At 38.9% G+C, this 21,886-nt stretch overlaps 3 protein-coding genes and 1 pseudogene across 3 annotated transcripts; 3 read left to right on the plus strand and 1 right to left on the minus strand.

Annotated features, from left to right (window-relative positions):
- The first annotated feature begins 525 nt into the window (after positions 1 to 525).
- On the plus strand, positions 526 to 2,376 carry LOC143877529 (uncharacterized). The gene is made up of 2 exons (XM_077379634.1): positions 526 to 742; positions 2,050 to 2,376. Exons 1-2 carry the CDS (start codon positions 605 to 607, stop codon positions 2,203 to 2,205), a joined length of 294 nt encoding a protein of 97 aa, XP_077235749.1. The 5' UTR covers positions 526 to 604; the 3' UTR covers positions 2,206 to 2,376.
- Positions 2,377 to 4,831: 2,455 nt separating this feature from the next.
- LOC143877530 (small ribosomal subunit protein eS25y-like) lies at positions 4,832 to 9,274 on the plus strand. Its single transcript, XM_077379635.1, has 4 exons — positions 4,832 to 5,004; positions 5,169 to 5,246; positions 5,449 to 5,583; positions 8,986 to 9,274. Exons 1-4 carry the CDS (start codon positions 5,002 to 5,004, stop codon positions 9,097 to 9,099), a joined length of 330 nt encoding a protein of 109 aa, XP_077235750.1. The 5' UTR covers positions 4,832 to 5,001; the 3' UTR covers positions 9,100 to 9,274.
- An 859-nt stretch (positions 9,275 to 10,133) lies between these two features.
- On the minus strand, positions 10,134 to 12,248 carry LOC143876364 (putative pentatricopeptide repeat-containing protein At3g49142 pseudogene; annotated as a pseudogene).
- A 1,049-nt stretch (positions 12,249 to 13,297) lies between these two features.
- Positions 13,298 to 21,452, plus strand: ABCB29 (ABC2 homolog 12). The gene is made up of 10 exons (XM_077379636.1): positions 13,298 to 13,951; positions 15,476 to 15,562; positions 15,675 to 15,782; positions 15,919 to 16,185; positions 17,057 to 17,140; positions 19,345 to 19,561; positions 19,782 to 19,867; positions 20,270 to 20,457; positions 20,668 to 20,797; positions 21,030 to 21,452. Exons 1-10 carry the CDS (start codon positions 13,322 to 13,324, stop codon positions 21,180 to 21,182), a joined length of 1,950 nt encoding a protein of 649 aa, XP_077235751.1. The 5' UTR covers positions 13,298 to 13,321; the 3' UTR covers positions 21,183 to 21,452.
- Positions 21,453 to 21,886: the final 434 nt, after the last annotated feature.

The following is a 21,886-nucleotide window of genomic DNA, read 5'->3' on the forward strand; positions in this document are numbered from 1 at the left end:
TGTCCATTGAGTACGATTTTCAGACCATGACCCATCCATAGGATAAATGGTTCTAAAACCATTAAGATGGTGCGGAAATCAGAAATCTGTCTGATGCACAATGCATTGGATACGATCTGAGCCGTTCATCTTTTGGGCCCAATCAGTTGACAGTTATTCTAGTTATCTCCATTTGTAAGCCACCATTCAAACGGTTCATTGTGACTTCCACGTTGTAGGAATCTCAACGGATGAACGGTTCGGATCATGGACATACAATAATCATAGGACCATCTTCTCCCCCTAAATCTCACCCTTCATGCCATAATAATGGGTAGTTTCGTAATTGCACACATAATTGGTTCCAACAGATTTAACCGACGCTATCAAAAACAGAAAAAATTCGTTTTACCACTTTATCGTGTCATTTTTCTAATGGCTACGCGGCGGACGCGTGTCCTCAATACTGCCACGTTTGATCCACGTGTCGATGCCCCCCATTGCACCCATAACAACAAAGACCCCCCGCTCTCTCTCTCTTCTCTCTCTCAAGAAAGAAGGAAAGAAAAAGAAAGGAACGAAGACCACTTGATTAAAAAATTTCCGGTGAGTTTCAGGCGAGAAAATGGCGTTCTCAGAAGGAATAGAAGTAGATTTTACTTTTCCGGTGGCTGATGCTGAAGGAGAATTACATACCGGAAAGCCCAAAAACTTTCCGGTGGATCCTGTGTCCGATGACGTGGCTTCATCCAAGGAGCTCAAGGTAACTCAATTCCTTGAACGATTAATTTTATCTGGAAGAGGAAAATCTGCAATTCTTGTTCGACGCATGCCATATCATATTGATACATTGTGGCACACTCACTATGGCATGGTGGGTCCCACTCTTGATCGATCTGAACAGTTGATCTGCTGGGGTCAGCACATGGATGAGTCATAGCCTTAGAAACCCTGATTAATTAGATCAACGGGCAGATCGGATACATGTGGGTGCCTAAGGATGATCATTACAGGGAAAAATCCTAACATTGATGATTAGCATACCATTTTTCTAGGCACACCTTAATGATCATTAGCATAACATTTTTTGACATGAAATCGGAACGGTTACCGTTGATCTTAAAGAGGATTCTAAGACACCCCACATGATCTTGATCGGATGGTCTCAGTCTATTCGCTCAAACCTCAAGTGGTGAGAAAATGAAGGAAACGAAGAGAAACAATTACCTTTATCGACTGATTGTCACGATTTTATGGGGGAAAGAAATGCATTATAGCAAAGTGACGATGGTCCTCCATAGACAAGTATTGTACTACCACCTAATGTAGATCGTAGTAGGGCTGCACACGGTCCGGTCCGGTTCGGTTTAGGGAGTTTTTTTTTTAACCAAACCAATCACATCGGTTTGGAGAAAATCCAAACCGTAATCAAACTGATCCGGGGTATAACTGAACCAAACCAAACCGATTTGGACCGGTTCGTTCACGGTTTATCCAATACAAATCCAAATCAAGTAGTTAAACACAAATCAAGTAGTTAAATACGTTTATCTGTAAAAAAGAAGAAGAAGATTTAAATATGTTTCTCCCCGTCTCTCTCTCTCTCTCTCATGAGACAAAAATGAAGATCCCTCACTTTCTCGATTCGGTTAATTTTCGGATTAAAACTATAAAACCGTTTTGGTAAAATTCTAAACCGTGACCGAACTAATGCCGAGAAAAACCGAACCAAAAGGCCCGGTTCGGTCCGGTTTATCGGTTTGGCCGGTTTTTTGTGCAGCCCTAGATTGTAGGTCCAACAAGAGGCGTATTTGCCCATGATGATTTATTTCCATGTTATTTAGTTTCTAGGATTTTATTTTCATATTTTTAGTTTTAGGATTTTTATTTTTCAAGGAATCTATTTGCCTAAATGTATAGACTTTATGTATTAGAGTTTGTTTAAGTTTCTCTTTCCCAATCCTACATCACCACCACTACCACCATTCTCTTGTTGAAGTTCCCATCAATCCTTTCTTCTCAGTTAATCCCCTTATTAGGTGCTAAAATGTGCTTTATTTGAATTTGAAGGAAAAAGCCGAGGTCGAGAAGAAAGAGGTCGAGAAGAAAGAGGCCGAGATGAAAGATGCAGCTCAGACGCTAAAATCGGTGATTATAATTTCCAGTGTAATCGTGGTCGTTGCTGCAACCATCTTCGCCGTAACAAAGAAGTTGAAAGAGACATAAATCATGAATCCGGCAATCCTACGCATACCTAAACTATGTCCATGTTTTTAAAAAAGCTTCAGAGCTTTGAATTTTGATCAATAGTAATTTTGTCCCACAGCTTTTTTTTTATTTTAAAATGTGAATTTAAGTATCCTAAATTGGAATTTATTTATTTATTTTAAAACTCTCTATTGGTTTCATGAACTGCAATTTATTGCCATGTGTTCTCTTTGACGATAAATTATCTCGGGGGCTTAGCAAAAGTTCCTCTTTGGATACAGAGGTTGCGATTTAATTTGGAAATCAATCAATCGGGGAATATTAATTAGGGAGCTGATATTGGCATTTTTTTCTTTTTCTTTAATACATTCTCTTTGGTCTGCAGTAGGGCTGCAATAGGGTCGGGTTTTTCAAAACCCTAGACTAGCCTAACTCTGGAACCCATTATCTTGACCCTGACCCGCCCTGAGTCAGGGCCGAAAAACCTCAACCCATTGCTCGCCCTACAGAGCTCAGTGCTGGCCCTGGCCCACCCTGATTGGGCAGGGCCGGCCCTAATTGACCCTAGTGCAAATACCCGTTAAGAGTGCCAAAAATAAAGCAATCACTTATCATATAGAACAAAATGATCAATAAACAGAGAAAGGGAACAAAATAAGACAATATGAATTCAACAATATGATGGCAACAGAGACAATTAATAATAATAATCTAAAGAAACATCAATCCAAGATAATAGAAAACATTAGCAAAAGAAACATGCACAGATGGTTCAATTCTATAATAAAAAACTTAGGGTCGGGCCGGGTCAGGGTACCCGAGGCATTAACACAGAATCCGACCCGACCTGAGTCAGGGTCTAAAAAAATGAATCTTGACCCACCATCAGGGTTGGAAAATCCAGCCCTGACCCTGTTCGGGCTAAGGGTGGGTCAGGGCTGACAGGGCCAAACTTGCATCCCTAAGGTTCTAAACTTCTAATAAATTAATAAAACTAGGGAATTGATATATTAGCCCCCTTTTGTTCATCGGGCCGCCACTTTCTAAGTGTATTTATGACTACTCTTTTGGAAAGTGATATATTTGTCCTTTTTCTTCCCCAAGGCCACCCCACCCTTCTCTACACTCTATTATCCGGTAACACGTATGGGGGTGGTATGGGAAGAAAATGGGGGTGGATATTTCAATTTCATTATCAATTGGCGTGGTAGTAATATAGGATTTGCTAGGGACCATAGGAGAAAGCATTTCCAGCTGTTGCATGAGAGAGCAGCAGCCGATTAATTAAATGAATAAGACAAAAAGTAAGCCTATCTGGCTGCTCTCATTCAACAGCCCGTCCCTGAAGTGTGTCTTCTAAGATGGTCCCTAGCAAATCCCATGTAATAAACTACTCCTTTTGCTATCCGCTAGACTACTGCTAACTTTCTGCTCCCTTCCAACGTTGTCCATTTATCCTTGGTAAGGGCCCCTCCACTTTTGATGGTTTAACTGTTTAAGGTCATCCTCCATTGTGTGCGGGCCCGAATGTTTCCAAATCCCTTAAATTTTGGGAAATGATAAATTCGCTTCTTTTCTTTGCATGGGTCAGCTTAGTCGGCAATCAGGCCCCTTCAATCCTTCCCGCCCCTCTACAGTCAATGCTACACTAGTGCTTGTTTGTTTTAGATTATGACAGCCGATTGTGGAGAGTCCCCAATCAATTACTGCACCGAAAAAGAAGTTCACAAATTTTTTGTGAACTTCTTTTGTCCCCTGATCTTGACCTCTGTGGGTGCAGATATATCATATGAAGAAGATGATGGAGCCCATCATCAAGGCTCAATTTGGTATGCAAAACAAGGTGGGGGCAACCGTCGTGTGCAAAATAGTTTGTGTCTTCATAACACCAGTCCCATCCAACGATAACGTTGTGTTTGCTTGTTTGTTTATAGGTAAGTTAGGGTTGAACCTCGACCTAAAGGTTGAAAACCAAAGCCTTAACCAATTGAGGTAGAGGCTCAAACCCCGTCGCTATGGGATGAAGGGATGTACAATGGAAATTGACCGTTCCACCTCTCTCCTTGTCGTCAACTATTCATAGTGGACGAAATTGATCGGTCTACCTCTCTGCTTGACCTCAGCTATCCATAGTGGATGCACAATGTCATATCTGAATAAATTTTTTCATGGCAAAGCTATTTCGGACCAATGCTAGTGGTTGTAGGTTGTGGTAAAGTGTCTACATTTTCGAGATAAACAGGAGTAACTCAGTCATATGATTGATCCAGTTGATGAAAGGAAGCCACAACCTCTAGACGAGCGGAGTAGAAGCAGAAGGTGTAATGGGGGGTTCCAGACGAAAATGTAAATGCATGAGGCATGTTCTTTTGATGGTTTGAATGGTGGCAGGGCGATTTATGGTGCCGGCCTTGACAGTGTCATCCTAGGAGTGAAGTTTCAATCAGCCAACAGAATATACTGTCTTCTAGGGAAAGGGGGTGATCTCGAGGACATAAAATGCGAAGATGCCAAAGTTGTCAGAGGTGGCCACGACCAAATGGGTGTCGTAAAGGAGTTTTTTGTTTTGTTTTGTTTTGATGAGTAAGGACCACATTTTAAATGATCTACACTAAAAGAGGGCTGTCTCAAGGAAAAAAAGGGGGAAAATAAACATTATTCATTGTAGACTTTCAATGTGGCCTAGCCTAGTGCGCATCAAAACCCTAGATTTGTTCCTTGGAATAAAAGCTTCTCTTCGTCGCGAGACCCTAGCAGCTCCACCGTTGCGAGAGGCTCCGTCCGATCTGAAGCCCTAGGAATAGCCTCGGCATAATGGTAGTCAAAACCTTCTCTAAATCATACGCTACGCTTAAATGACATTGTATCCTCTATTTCGCTCCTTCTGCTTCGATTTCTGCTTCTTCTTTTTTTCGTCACAGCTTTTTCTTTCACTTTAATGGCGGTTTATCGTTTTTTCTTTTCCTCCTATTTTGGATCAGGCGCCTAAGAAGGAAAAGGCTCCGCCTCCATCTTCCAAGCCTGCTAAATCTGGCGGTGGCGGAAAACAGAAAAAGAAGGTAATGGGTTAGGGTTAGGGTTTTCACCATGCCTGTAGATATTTGGGTTTTTTTTGGAAGGAAGTTATTCCAAGTGATGATTTTGAGTTTTATTTTTCAGATTGTAATGTATTAGATGATTGTTTTGGTTATAAATTAGCTTTTTGTACTGATGCTGGAAGTCATTTGATTGTTCTGAGTTTTTTGGGGGTTTCATTTGCAGAAATGGAGCAAAGGGAAGCAGAAGGAGAAGGTGAATAATATGGTTCTATTCGATCAGGGTAGTTATGACAAGCTTCTTATAGAAGTTCCCAAATACAAGCTCATCACTCCTTCAATATTGTCCGATAGATTGAGGGTATCTCTCTCTCTCTCTCTCTCTCTCTATATATATATATATATATATATATATATATATATATATATATATATATATATATATATATATATATATATATATATATATATGAGGAAAATGATTGTGAGCTTGAAGCTCATATAGCTTATATGAGCTTGAGGCCCAAACACGTGGGCCCACATTGTTAGGATGATCCAAAGCATTCATTTAAAAGACCCTTACATAGATAGGGTGTGTACAAAAAATCAGCTCCATAGGATCATCCTAACCCATCCAAAAGTGGAGGGCAAAATGGACAGACACCGTTTGCCACAAATCTGCCCATTTTTGCCCTCCGCTTTTGGAGGGGTTAGGATGATCCAATGGAGCTGATTTTTGGTACACACCCTATCTATGATGGGGCCTTGCAAATGAATGGTTTGGATCACCACAAAAAATGTGGGACCCATGTGTTTTGGCCCTCAAGCTCATATAAGCTATATAAGCTTCAAGCTCACAATCATTTTCCTCATATATATATATATAGTCGGCCGACTAGAGAAGCTTCTCTAGTCCGCCGACCCAAAAACACAGTTTGCCCACATTATTTGGATAATCCAAAACATTCATTTGATAGGCCCTGGCATAGATCGGGTGTGCCCAAAAAATCAGATACATAGGATCATCCTAAACCTTTGATTTGTGGAGGTTATAAATGGAAAGATTTGTGGAGTTTATACGCGTCCATTTTAACCTCCATAAATCAAAGGGTTAGGATGATCCTATGGAGATGATTTTTTAGGCACATCTTATCTATGTCAGGGCCCATCAAATGAATGCTTTGGATCATCAAAACAACGTGGGGTCACTGTGTTTTTAACTTCCACTGTCCATTTTTAACCTCCACAAATCGAAGGGCTAGGATGATCCTATGGAGTTGATTTTTTGGGCACACCTTATCTATGATAGGGGCCATCAAATGAATGCTTTGGATCATCCAAACAACATGGGCCCACTGTGTTTTTGGTCGGCGGACTAGAGAAGCGTCTCTAGTCGGCCGACTAGAAAAACTTTCCTCACATATATATATATATATATCAATCTGGATGTGCATGTGTTTGTGCGCGTAGAATTGTGTTTGGTTTGTTTAGCTGATAAGGGTAAATGCCACTTTTAGGAGAGGTTCCCTATTTGATTTTTCATACCCTGTCTAGATTAGGAAATTGGGCTCACAATTGGGAATATTTTGAATAGAAGAATGGCCTTGTGATGGTCCACTTTTCCACTTTTGAATAGAAGAATTGGGGATTTTCGTTTGTGTTCTAGATTAGTTTCTTTGATTTATGATCTGAAAAGGGCCTTTAGTAGTGCTTCTTGTGTTGAATACCACTTCTTGATGAAGATCATCTGTAGGATTGCATATGGTTGAGTCAAGGTGCTCTTGGGAACATATGGGTTCATGTAAGAGGTAACCTGTCAAGATGGGTGTAAAAATTCTGGTTTTTGCATTTATTTGTTAGGTTTGTTAGGAGTTATATCAATGGAGAACTTTTGATGGCGTTCACATAGTACTTATATCATTTCTCCGTGATCCTTGACTAGTAAGAAAGAGAAATTGGTTCTATGATGTGGGTCTAGTTTATATATCAACCACATTCATTGTCTAGAGTTCTGCACAATTTGATGGTTAACAATCATTACTTGAATCGTCAATAAAAAAAAAGAATTAGTTCATGGAGGATTCCTTGTGTATTTGCTGTGTGTCATGAATTCAAGTTGCAACATCATATTGTAATCTGGTAAAATTTTGTGATGTTAATCCTAATTGTATCGTTTTGTAAATCTATAAGAACTATAAAATAATGAAAGAGAATTAGTAAAGATATGGGCAACTCAATAGAATTGTGATCCCCCAGATCAAATCCTAGTCACCTATAAAATTCCTTGGCTTTTCCATGTCGTGATGGATAGCCTTTGTAAGGTTTCAAAATATTCATTATATCGAAAGAATTTGACCTTTTCATAACTGACATTCCATTTTGGCTTCCTTCAATTCAAAAGATTATATCAACTTCAAAACTACATATTTACGATGGCACATTATTGATTTTGTCATAAAATCTTGTATAGTGTGACATGTTGTATCCATAAATCAATATATGCAGGAATCTCATTGGATTGTCAGATTTTAGTTCAAAATCATATCGTTTTAGTAGCTTGGTAGGAAAACACCGAAGTCACTTTCTTAGAACTTAACCTTGAGGAGTACGAGATGTAGACTTGGGATTCAGCTGAGGAGTCAAAGGGCAAGGTCAGCTAGTATGTTTTAATAAAAGAGGGTGAAAGAAATAAAAGTGCTCTAAGTGTGCTATAAAACTTTCAAGAGGGAAGAAGTAAAAGGCCTTGAAAAAGTGACAGGCACATTATAGTCACATGTGAAGAGATTGTTGCAAAGTCTTACGACATCAACTATTGACGAGCTGTCCCTTAGTTGGGATTTAATACCATGTAACTACCTTTGATGGTGTGTAATTAATTGTCATTTAATTACCATGTAAACACTCATGACCTGTCATTAGCTATCACGGTAACTATATTTTAACTACCTGTGTGCTGTAACTTCCACATAAACTACCCATGAGCTATCATTAATTACCATGATAAGTGGCTCATGGTTGACAAGGTTCTAGCCATGCTGCAATTTTCAGCATTCCTTGATGTTGTAAGAAATTGAGGGTTGTGAGAGCTCTGAGGAGCTGAGGAAGCTTTCCTCCATGAATCTGCTTTAAATTCGATGTAAGGTTCTCAGTTCCTACCTTTTATCATTCTACTTTTGAATGTGGAGTAGAAGTGGAAACAAGATTCGATTTAGTCCGAACCCAATCAGTATTGAACTGAATTTACTGATCTGAGTTTTCACCGGTTCCAATTCCAGAAACTGAAACTTGTCATGTTATTCACAATTTAGTTCAATCCAGAATTAGCTAGTTAAGTCAAAGCAAATGCGAGGTGACCTGGAGTTTCATTGCTGCTGCAATCAAGGTTTAAATTTCGGTTTCGATCCAGTAAAGATCCATCCCAGTAGGGCTGTCTCTTGAAGCTTTCTTGAGATATATTGCTGAATGCTTCAATGGTTTCTTTCAAGTGTATGTTTTAATAATATGTATCCGGGAATTATGTCTTGGATATCCGTTGCTATTCCAGTATATTGCCTGTCAATTAAGCAGATGTTTCCAAGGTAGGTATTTTTTTTTTTTTTTTTTTGAAAAGCTGTTCCAAAGGTTGGTATTAGAATTTAGAAGAGCAAGTATTTAGAAGAGCAAGTATTTTCAATATATTTTTTTGCATTAATGTGATACTTTGAAATAACCATGTTTTGGCAATGACTGAGTAATGGAAAGCTGTTTGGCATGTCATTTTCAGGTTAACGGATCGCTCGCTCGGAGAGCAATCAAAGATCTAATGGCAAGAGGTTCGATCAGGATGATTTCTGCTCGCTCCAGCCAGCAGATTTACACTAGAGCCACCAATACCTAGAAGTCTTATTTCCTTATTTCATAGGCTGGAGAGCCAAACTTGTTCTGTTCTGTTCCTAGTGTCCGCTGATGGCTTTAATTCTCAGTTACTGGAGAGCACTTTTCAGTTTTGGATGTATTGGCACTGATTATGTCTGTTTGTGGCTGCAATGAAGTAGGCATTTCAGTTTCAAATAGATTGATGTTTCCATTCAGCTAGTTACAACTTTTTAACATGGAAGTAGCTAAGGATTTCTCAATTGAGTTGCTGGGTTTCTGAGTTTTTATACCTCAAAAGTCCTGTTCTATGCAAGTATGGAAGGAAAATGTTTGGGGAGTGATAAATCGACTCCCAAATATCTTAAATCGACAGTCAATGTGGACTCACTCGAGTTGACTCCTTTTTACCTTGGTCTAGTTCTCGTCAAGCCCAAGTTTTGCACTTTACTAGGGGGTGAATGCGTACTTCAGAGGGGGTGAAAATATCGTCTCCCTTAAAGCTTCTTTGACTCATCTGATTTGAAAAATTGACCATGTTACTCTCAACACAAGTTCACTTCTTTATAGGGAAATGATGTCAACGCAACCATGTTTTGATATATGCTCTAATCTATCTTGTCTTCAGTATGCAATTAAAAAAGAAAAAAACAAGCTAGTACGCCCATTGAATTAAACAAGCTAGTACGCCCATTGAATTGATATCTTTATTGTAGGCCACTGATTGATATCTTTATGGATGCCCAATCGAGGTAAGATTTAGGCTATATAGCATTAACACTTTTTTCGCTGGGTAAGCATTAACGTTTCCTTGGGGTCGAGTTGTTTCATGCTCAATTTTCTCTTGTGTCTTACATTTGTAAGCTGCTGAATGAACTTCATTACAATTGTTTGATTAGAGCGACTCTTAGCCTATAGAAGGAATAGGCAAATTCGTGCTGATAGCTTTGGTAAGGTAAATTGAATCTCTGAGAGTATTGGAGAAAACAATTGCTTTTTACATCCCTCTGCCGTATGTGGCTCATCTCGTGTTGTATTGTCTCTTTCAAGTTCTGAAGCTTACCAATAATCTTTACACGAACACAGCCCTCCTTTAAACCTATGGAATCGATTTGAGTCCCTCACAATAATGTCACTTCCATATATCCTAGACACCAGCTTAAAAGCAGAATGACAATCCCCACATATTCTCAAGTTCTTAGTTATCCTTATAGGGACTCCATTGCCCATCTTTAAAAGCCCAAAAGCCAGGGCTATTCTCTCACTATGTACACCCAATCTTTCATCCTTCACCACCTCTTCCACCTCATGCAACACATAGCTTCTATCAGGCACATACCCTTCTTCCCTCAACCTCTCTCCTATCTCCTCCATCTTCTTATGAATCTTCTCCCACTCAGGATGCCTAAAATCACCCACTATAAAGGAATGCACAGTGCCACCCTCCTCTATGCAACTGCGCCCGGCTTTCTTCTTTATCTTCTTATCCCTCATCACTTCCCTAAGCTTTTGTGTATCATCCCATCTGCCCTCGGCTGCATATATGTTGGCCAAAAGAACATAATACCCGGGTTCCTCCGGGTTGAGCTCAAAGACTCGTTTTGCCACCATCTCCCCAAGCTTAACATTCTTATGAATTCTACACGCTCCAAGGAGGGCGCCCCATACCACATCGTCGGGCTCTAAAGGCATTTTTTCTATGAAATCATACGCTTCTTTTAGACGTCCTGCCCGTCCAAGTAGATCTACAACACACGCATAGTGCTTCATCTCGGGAACAATGTTATACACTTCGCTTATCAACTCAAAACATTTCAATCCTTCTGTTACCATACCGGCATGGTTACAAGCAGAAATGGTTGACACAAATGTGCTCTGATTGGGTTTAATCCCTTCTTGTCGCATGCGTAAAAATAGGTCTAACGCATCCTCTCCGCGACCGTGCAACCCGTAAGCACTAATCATTGCATTCCAAGAAATCACATTTCTCTCAGGCATCGCGTTAAATACCCTTTGTGCCTCATCTAAGCAACCACATTTTGCATACATATCCACAAGAGCTGTGTTCACAACCAAATCAAATTCAAACCCATTTCTAATACTATACCCATGAATCTTCATTCCTAACTTAAGATCTACAAGATCAGCACAGGCTGGTAAAACACTCGCTACAGTAATCGCAGTAGGTTGAACTCCCTCAATTTGCATATGTTGAAAGAGCTCCAAAGCTTCACTAACAACCCCCTTTTGGGCATAAGCCGAGATAATCGCATTCCAAGATACATCTGTTTTTGCAATCATTTCATTGAACAGTTTTCGCGCATACTCCAATTCACCACATTTACCATACATAGCAATCAAAGAATTACCAACCAATTCATTCACTGCCAAACCCTTGTTTACAATCCATTCATGTATGAATTTCCCTTCCTTGATGGCACCAAGCCGAGCAATGGCGGGAAGGATTGCAACCACAGTAGATGAATTTGGCTCTAGACCCAATTCCATCATCTGCCAAAAATACCCCAGTGCATCATTATCCAATCCATTATGTGCACAACCTGCGATCATAGCGTTCCAAGTAACAACATTCTTCAGAGGAATACTTTCAAACAGTTGGAGAGCAACATTGACCTCACCCATTTTCAAATACAAATCAACAAGCGCGGTTGCAATGTACACATCATAGGCGAGCCCCATCCGAATGATCCTTCCATGCGCCTCGCGAGCTTCGGAAAATGCAGAGATTGCAGAGCATGATTTGAGGATAAAAGGGAAGGTGAATTTGTCTAGTGGGGTTTGGGAGTTTAGCATTTGAGAGTAGAATTGTAGAGATTTTTTAGGGAATCCATGAGTTGAGAAGCCTCTAATCATCATGTTCCATGTGAAGGAATGTTTTATTGGGATTCTTTGGAAGCTAAGCTCTGCAAAGTCTAATTGGTTGAAGAGGGAGTAGAGACTGATGAGGTTGTTGGTGAGTTGGAGGGTTTGTGGGGTTTGGGATTTGATGATTTGAGCATGGATTTGTTTGAGAGATTTGAGGTCTGGGACTGTTTGGAGAAGATCTTGAAGAGAGTTTTGGGATGAGAGAGATGAGGTTTTGGAAGTTGATGGGTTTGAGGCTTGGGATGGGGAGGTGGGAATGGGTAGGAGATGGAGAGCGGCAGATGCCATGTGAATGATTTAGAACGAGTTACGTGGTGAGGTTTAAACTCAACGGCTCTATATACAGAGAGGGAGATGAGGGCGATGATTTTTTCACTCATGTAGGATAATGCGCCCCACTCTTTACTTGATTTTGACATTCAAAAAGAGTCAATTCACGCTACAAGGGGGCGCATTATCCTACACGGGGCGAAAAAAATCATCTCGCCGGAGATAAAACAGAAATGACGAAATTACTTTCCAATGAAAAAAAGACTGGAATACTCGTACAGATTCTCGGGGGTAATCGGTTGTTCTAATTTCCTGAATCTTATTAGATGAGACCTGATGCAACAAGGGGCTAAGATCATTACTTAAGATAGAAATTAGGTGATTTGTTCCTTCTTTTTGGCGAATTTTGTACTTAGTTCTCTCCCCCAGCTGGCCTGGACATTCTCTCCTTCCACCTTCCATTCCTGTTTTCTAGTCGAGCAATTCTAAAATTCTAAAGGGACAGTTTGGATTCGCGGATTTAAAATCTTGGATTTCCTCAAAATCGTAGATAGGAGATGGGAGAAGAAAGAGACCATCCATCGTTTTCGGATTTCTTGCCCTTCTTTCCGACAGCACGAGAGCAGGCAATCTTCCCATATCTCCAGGTTTTAGAAGTCTCAGGATGCAGGAGAGATTTCTAAAACCTAGATTTCTTACTAAAAATCCAAGAAACATTGTCAGGACAACATTCGTGAACCCTCTTTTACACTATTTTCAAACTAAAACCTAAATTCGAAAATCCGCGTATCCGAACGGCCCTAAGTCTCATAACTGTCCCCGCTTTCGTCCACCCAAAAATGTCCATAATCTCATCATGGGTATTTTGATCTTTTTACAATGTTTTCATCTTTCAGACACACATATAACCCCAGAAATCCCTCTGCTTATTGGCAACGCATTTTGCTTACGCATACCGTCCTAAAGAACTGGGTTAAATATTAGTCAATCCAAATTCAGGTGACTAAAATACCCTTTATTTCTGTAATGACGAAAATACCCTTTTCAGTTAAATATGTCATGTGCCGTAGCTTCCCCTCTTCCTCTAAAAAATGCCGGTACTTCGTCTTGCAGCTGCATCAATGTCCATTTCTCCCGCCTTCCTCAAAAACCCCCAAAAACCAAATCGTTCTCATCTCCCCCTCAGAAAATTTTCAGAATCCTCTTTCAAATACTGTAATTCAACCAAATCCTTCCAATTTCCTCTCTCTGTCACTTCAAATTCTCTCCCTCGCAACAATAAACATCGATCCGATGCGTTTTCCTTCTCTTTCTCTTCCCTAGATCCAATCAAACCCTACGTTAGATCCGAATGGAATCCGATTCTCAAGGGCTGGATCTGCAGCGTCATTTCTGTATACTGTCTTTCTAGGTCTGTTCCCACGATCGGGAAATTCTCCACGATCCTAACAAGGATTGATGTAAATCGGTTTTTTGAAGAGGGTTTGGTGCTCGGAGTTTTGGTTCTGGTCAGATCGGCGGCAAATTACTGGCAGCAGGCGTTTCTCTGGGAAGCGGCATTGAATTCTGCGTATAAAATTAGGGTTTATGTGTTCGAAAGGGTTTTGCAGAGGGATTTAGGGTTTTTTGAAGGGAGTGGCGGGGTTTCGGCTGGAGATATTTCTTATAGAATCACGGCGGAAGCTTCGGATGTCGCAGATACTGTGTATGCTCTTTTGAATGTGAGTGTTTTCTTGTAAAATATTAAATTAAGATGCTTTTGTGGATTGATCCTTGATATTTTGCTTTAGAGATGTAGATGAATGTGTTGGTTGTATAGTTATTTAACGTATTTGTGTTTTTGTGAATCTTTTATGGCATCAAGTATGATGCGTTAGATAAGCTTTTTATTTTCCTTTGCTAATACTTATTTTGCTCACCTTGTTCTTACTCATTAACCTGATCAGCCTCATTGAACCCTTGCTTTGGATGAATTAGAGTTGAGCCGGCATGATATTTGGTTAGAAATTATTGAAATCTTGTCATCTGGTTCAAGATACTTTCACATGCCTCTCTTCCTGCAAGGGTGGCTTCGTTTAGGGATCACTTCCTTTCTAGATGCTAAATATACAATACAACTCAACTCAACTCAATTCAACTAAGCCTTTGTCCCAAACTAGTTGGGGTCAGTTAATGAATCCTTTAGAAAATATTCGATCTACCCGGCTCAAATTGACTAAGTCTAATCCTGACACTAGTTGGGTTCGTCTACATGGATCATTTTCTTCCATTCTATCCTATCCAGGGTCATGTTCTCTGTTATGTTCCTAGCCCTCGAGTCTTTCCCCACTGTTTCTACCCAAGTTGTCAAGTTGTTTTCGATCTGCCCCTACCTCTTTTTACTCCATCAACTTGGCACGAGTCACTTCTTCTCACTAGAGCATCCAAAGGCCTATGTTGGATATGCCCAGACCATCTACAATACTATAAGGAAATTGGAGAACCTCCTTTCCTCTTCTTTATTTGAAGAGGGTAGCATTTTGGTTTCAGTCTCCATGTGAATATGTGACTCTGGTCATTCTTTCAAGGAGGCTTTCAAGTTTTGAAGAATATGCATTTCCTTGACGCACTATTTAAATTGTCGGAATTCTCTGGATAAGTTTGAAAAAAGATTTTTTTTTTTTTTTTCAGAATTTCCTTCTTTTCCACTGTTTCCTTACACATGAAAAAAAAAACCCTGCAGTTCAAGTGTTATTTAGTGGGACCTTCAATTTAATATCCATCTAAATAAGTCATAAAAAAAAACCCATGTCATTTACCTCTAAATCGTAGATAGGAAAAAAAGTCTACCAGAAATGTTTTTCCTGCAATCCAAGCAGGGCCTAAAGGTTCAGGCAAATCTTTGCTCTAGTTACTTTTGTTCTTTTTTTCTGGGAGAATTGGAAAACAAGAAGTGATACAAAATTCAATGGTGGATCTCATGCATTTTTCTCAAAACAATTACAAAATTGTCTGATGTTTCAAGCCTTGTCAAAATTCCTCTATGCTCCTCAGAGAATTCAGGTTTTGTACCAAACCTCCCTCTATGGACTAAACTTGATATGCATGGAGTTTTGCTATTTCGTTCTTCAGGACTTTATTATCCTTTGAACGGATCATATAAATTTTCAGTTATGTAATTTAGGCTTTTTGGTTGTGCCAAAATTTTGGATTGTAGCCTATCTATCTTCTATGAATTGCTCACGTAAATTCTTTTTGGATTGTAGACTATCGTGCCGAATACACTGCAGCTAGCTGCAATGGCATACCAGATGTTGGTGATCAGCCCTGTTCTTTCAATGATTTCAGCCTTGGTGAGCTGAAAGACATAAACTCCTTCATTTTCAATCACTATTTCTTATTGCTGTCTCTCTCTTTTTTCATGTAGTTGACCCAAGCAATGTAATCTGCTTTGTGGATTTGCAGGTCATTCCGTGCATATCTGTTATCATTGCCCATTTTGGCGAAAAGCTTCGTAAGATATCTAGGAATGCACATCTTAGTGTTGCTAGGCTGTCAACCTACCTGAATGAGGTATGTTTAGTTTCTTAACCTATCGAAAGCCAGATCCCTTTTCTTTTATAATGTGCCCAACCTCTACAGTTATGATATTGGTCACTGAAATACCAAATGAGTATTTACGAGGTACTATATAGTTTCATTGTTTCAGGTCCTCCCATCAATGCTTTTTGTAAAGGCTAACAATTCAGAGCTTGGTGAAAGTGCAAGGTTTCAAAGGCTTGCCCATAATGACCTAGCTGAGCATTTGAAAAAGAAAAAGATGAAGGCACTCATCCCTCAGATTATACAAGTTATATGCATAGGAGCATTGTTGATTTTTTGCGCTGGTTCATTGGTGGTTTCTGGAGGTTTTTTTGATGGTTCTAGTATGGTTTCTTTTATAACGTCATTGGTTCTCTTGATTGAACCTGTCCGGGTAATCTTCTTATCTTTATGAGTTGACAAAAATCTGTGTTTATTCCTCCAATTAGAATTTAAAAAAATGAGCTTACCAGTACCGCCACTTTAATAAGCTTAGAGCGCCATTTTCTAATTTATCCTAATATTCCTGTATTGGATTTTCATCTTCTTGCATACCAGGTCATATGTGCGTAGGATTTTGGGGTGACATATTGATAATGATAGTGATGCTTCTTAACCTCCCTAATTATTATGATATACCCCCATTGTAACTACTGATCATAGTTAAGCTCAACCACCATTCAAGGATTTGAAATAATTTGTTTTACTAAAACCCATATCTGTGCCGATTAAAGATTTTATCAATTGTTATATGGCTGTTCCATTATGAGACGCATGATAGGATATGTATATTGTACCCTAGAGGAAAGATTAGGTTGCATGATTTGTGGATAAAAAACATAACTGGTGTCACATGATCGGTTGGTAAAAAAACATAGTTTTATGCTGCCTTAGAGTTGAGTCATGAAATTTCTTGATTGAACTTTTTATTTCAGGTTTGAAATTTCACAACAAATAGGACAACTTGAGATGTAGTGAGAAGATTTTGAATGGAGAGCGTCCAACACTAACTCACTAAGATCACATTGGTATTGTGGAACATAGGCGACTTACATCGTAAAATGGTGTTCTTTAGGTTGACTGAGTTTACTTTTATACAATGAGTGGAACATAGGCAACTTTGACCAAATTGCTTACTCTGTAGGCTTCAAAAATTGCTGTTTTTTTTTTTGTAGGCAAAGGCTATTCTTAACAATTTTTGAAACTGATTATATTAATTATGTTTGTTGCACCGGTTCGTAAATCTGAATTCAAAAATCTTACAGGGTGTTGGAAAGGCATACAATGAGTGGAAGCAAGGAGAGCCAGCTATAGAACGTCTGTTTGATTTAACTAGGTTCAACTCTGAGGTATTTAGCTTTATCAGCATTTGTAGTTGTCAATGCTAGTGTATGGCTATCTTTGAACTTCATAATTCTGTATTTTCTTACCATTAAACCATATATGCTAAGTCTAGAGTAGGTTTCCTTTTAATTCCCATGGTAATCACCCAAGTTAAAGCAATTGTTAATTTCTGAAGGAAGCTGCATTTGTTACATCCTTGGATAGCTGGTTATTTTTACCATGTTCTTATATAGTGGAAAAATTGAATGGTTTATTAACTTTTCATGACTTACGTCCATCTTTCTGAGCTTGTAATTAATTACTTTTATAATTTAACTAGGTTTAGATGACTACCCACTGCCATAAGTTGCGCTAAAGATTAAGATTTTTCAATTAAAATATTTCATTGGGCAGGAAGTTGGCATAGGTTCAGTTTCGTGGCTTAAAGGACCATGAGTACATAATAACCTGGAGCCAATGCCGAACTGATCACTCACATAACTACAATGATAAAAAGAAAAGAAAAAACAAATACAAACTAAATCGGCAAGGCACTAGCTTTACCTTAGCTGGACTAGTTTCTGGCCATTTTGTACAAAATCCATGTTCATTTTCTGTTGCTAGACATTACGGTTTAACTTCATCAAACCATACTGTCACTCCATTTGGTACTACGTATTCATCCTGATAGAAGATTAAAGGAATGCTATTCCTCTGTTTTTTACTCATCAAACAATGATGACCCTACCTTTGCTTAAAATTTTTTTGTGGAGCTGACATTTTTTAATAAAAAAAATTTATGGAGAAGTTACATTGATTTCTCTACAGGTTATAACTGCTCTGACTAGAATGTCTTGTTTAAAGACCTTTCTGGATGCATTTGTTATGTCAGAGAAAGGAGGGAATAGTCTTAAATTCTGTAATGTCAAAAAGTGAAGGTGAGCTCATGTGCAAATGGCTGCCAATTTTATGAAAAAATTGGCCCCAAGGATGGCATGCATTTGATGATAAAGAAAATAAACTCTTATAATAAGAACAATGCTGCATCACACAAATATTCCTCAAGCTGGAACTTGGGATCAATCAGAAAGGTTTATTGTGCATTGTGTGCTTATCACAAGTGTGTTGTAAATGTCACTGTATGGATTCTTCTAGCTTTAGAAAGGGTTATATCTATATATGTTTATGGCATCCATCTACATGTCCATATGATGCCCAATCTTGACTTTGTTTGCTGATAGAAAAGGGAAATGATACATTCGCCGCTTTTTTTACCTGGGACAGCCCCTCTAGTGTATTTATGGCTACTCTTTTACACTAGAGGAGGCCTCCGGCGGAGGGTGTCCCAAGTGATAAAAGGCGGCCAATATATCACTTCCTATAAAAATTGTGACTCCTTGGCGAAGTCCAGGTCAAATTGAGGCTCTGTCATACAGCAACTCCAGTTAATCAAGTTTTCTAGGTTTTGCTGGACCCAGTCGACAACTCATTGGTTCTTTTCAGGTAGCTGATCAAGTTTTAAAGCATTGAATTGCATAGCAGCACTGGTTGTTACTGAAGAGTAAAAGGATGAGACCAAAAGGTTTCGATCAGTGTTTCAACTTTCAAAACACGGATGCAGGTCAAAACGTGGCCGAAGAAAATCCTATTTGGCTCGGCACGATGCGGTTAAGTACTCAATTGACACGGTCATAACTTGGGAGAGTCGAAGTTTTTATTGACTCCATAGGGCAAAACACGGAACACAGCCAAGGGGAAAGGGAGTTGACTCGAGGGAGTCCACAATAACGTGGCGAAGTTTTAAAACTATGGTTTTGATAAACTAGTAATAAATCAACATTAACTACCCAAAAATAAAGTAATAAATCAACATTACCAGAATACTTTTTGAAAAGGTTAAGTGTCTGTTCCTTTTATTATACTTTTTAAACATTTCCATGATTTCACTAGTATGATTTTGTGGGATGTCATACTATCTTCATTTGGCTAACCAAAGCCTTTCTTCTGGTACTAAGATCAAGCATAACGTCAACATGCCTTTAGTTTTTTAATTGTGGGAGCGCAGTTTGAACAGTTATTTTTTAAGTGCACTGTCTAGCTATTCTGATTAACTTTCCACGGCCACCCATTATATAATTTCTCTTCATGAAGAAACAAGGTTTATTCAGTGCTGTTTATGTCATTAAGCTTATGTTTACACAACTTGGCTGCTTATCGCTCCTGAATATAGGTGATTGAGAAACCAGATGCAGTTGATTTAGACTCTGTTACAGGAGATGTGAAATTCTGTGGCATCACATTCAAATACCGAGACAGTATGCATCTTGTTCTAAACGGATTGAATCTCCATATCAAATCAGGAGAGACAGTTGCTCTCATTGGACCTTCTGGGGGAGGAAAGACGACCCTCACAAAACTGCTTCTTCGACTTTATGATCCCCTACATGGTGAACCGTCTCACAAATTTATCTTCTATTATAACTTGAAAATATTAGCTAACTTTTCTATGTCATATCTCAATCAATAGATGCCTATTTTCTTGAAAACTAAACATCAAAATGTCCTAAATAGAGTTGATTTTTATCTGGTCCTTGACCTGATGGCATTTCTTTCTCATTAATGTGAAGTCTATGTTTGCCCTCATTTCTTTCAATTTTATGTTGACAGGGAATGTACTTCTGGATGATCATGATATTCGGAACTTACGACTGGAAAGTCTCAGACGACACATTGCTCTAGTTTCACAAGATATTGTGAGTAGGCAAAATTGTTCATCTTTCTTTATTCAGCACCCCCATCTTCTCTTAAGGATTTTCGTGTGCATTTACTTTGAAAGAGAAACCTCAAATATTAGCTGTTAAAATAAACTTTAGTTGGGCATGCTTCAGAGAACGAACAAGGTAGGACATGATTATAATCTGGTTGTGAGCTAGTCTGATAAAAATTCAACTTAGCAATCTCATCCTGCTAACGTTCAAAAAAGAAAAGCAATGTCATCCTGTTATTTGATGTCTCTTCTTTCTGTACTCAATATTGTGCTCTATTTGTTCTGTATCCTGATATGCTAGAAACATAGTTGGTGCCACCCCATCACACTCTATGTATCTTCCATTGGCATTTAGTTGAATGTTTTCTTAATATTTTCCATTTATCAGACACTTTTTTCAGGAACAGTTGCTGAGAACATTGGCTATGAGGATCTGATGGGCAAAATTAATATGGAGCAAGTTGAGCATTCGGCAAAGATTGCAAATGCAGATGAGTTCATTATGGCACTTCCACACGGTTATGAAACCAATGTTGGACAGAGGGGCTCACTTCTAAGCGGAGGTCAAAAGCAGAGGTGAAGTTTCAAAAAATTCAAATCCAAATCCAAACCATATCATTGTGTTTTAAAGTGTTTACTGTGCCCAGCCATGTGCAACTTTGTCTGTAATCTGATTGGAAAAAAAAACCGATGATGGTTCTGTAATCAAACAAATAAATTCAATTCACCATCTGTTCCAATTAATGATCTGTTCTATCCCTCTTAATATTTTTTTCTCTATTACAGGCTAGCTATTGCAAGGGCATTATATCAAAATTCCTCAATATTGATTCTGGATGAAGCAACTTCTGCTCTAGATAGTAGATCTGAGCTATTGGTGAGACAAGCCATGGAGCATTTGCTGGATAGCCATACTGTGAGTCTAACCAACGATTTTCACCCTTGCCCTTCCAATTTTCTCCCTCTCCTCACCCTTACCCTCCCAATTTTCTCCCTCTCCCAACCTTTCTACCACCTTGCTCATCACTTGGCGAACTAATATTCCCTGAAAAAAAAAATCACGGTTGCCAAACATGGCCCAAATTTACTATTATTATTTTTTCTTTAAAGTTGAGTGTGTTGTGGCTGAAATGAAAGAAAAATTGTAGGTACTTGTGGTCGCCCACCGCTTGGAAACAGTTCTAATGGCAGATCGAGTCGTCCTCTTAGATGGTGGAAAGGTGGAAGAAGTGAGTCGCTCATCCCTTCTTGCCAAAGATGGACAGTATGGCCCACTCTTGTCAAATGGGCTCATCAAATGATTATATGGAGCATCCAGCTTTGTTGTTTGGAGATCAAATGTATGCATCCCATTTGGTTACTTCCAACACCTTACTATTTCTGTGGGTGAAGGAAACAAAAAGTTCCCACAAAACCACAGGTAGGACCGTAGGGGGCTAAGGAGTGCATATATCATTATCCCTCTTGTTTAGCAGGTTGAGCTGCTCGCTCAGTGCAAGGACCTCAAGTGTACAATAACATGCCTCCATTTTATTTTATTTTGAATGCCACAATACCATACTATTTAAATCCTTACAAAATTAAAATTATTTCAAAAATTACAACATACAAATCGTCATATCTATGATGGAAAAAATTGCAAACCTCAGCATGTCTTCCAAAACAATGTTAATAAACCCCTAGGCTTGTTTTCCTATATTTTTAGGATATTGATTTTGGCACTTCATGTTTTAATAATTGCAAACCTCGGCATGTCTTCTCTTTTTTAAGTGGCTTTTGAGAGCTTTTTGGGTAATGTAAATAACCTTTTGGCAACTGTTTAAATAATAAAAGACAAGCTGAGTTAGCTCAATTATCAAAATATGGCACTGCCAATTGATATAGCCCATTTTTCACTACATTTAATTTGATTTTAAATGCGCATCAATCAAACAAACATTAAACATAGTTAAAACAATGTTTATATGATCTATTGTAATCTATTAGATCGGTAATACCTAAGTCA

Source organism: Tasmannia lanceolata, unplaced genomic scaffold (genome assembly GCF_043159265.1).
Source record: "Tasmannia lanceolata isolate RefF3 unplaced genomic scaffold, GAP_Taslan_0.1 ptg000005l, whole genome shotgun sequence".
Lineage (NCBI taxonomy): Eukaryota > Viridiplantae > Streptophyta > Magnoliopsida > Canellales > Winteraceae > Tasmannia > Tasmannia lanceolata.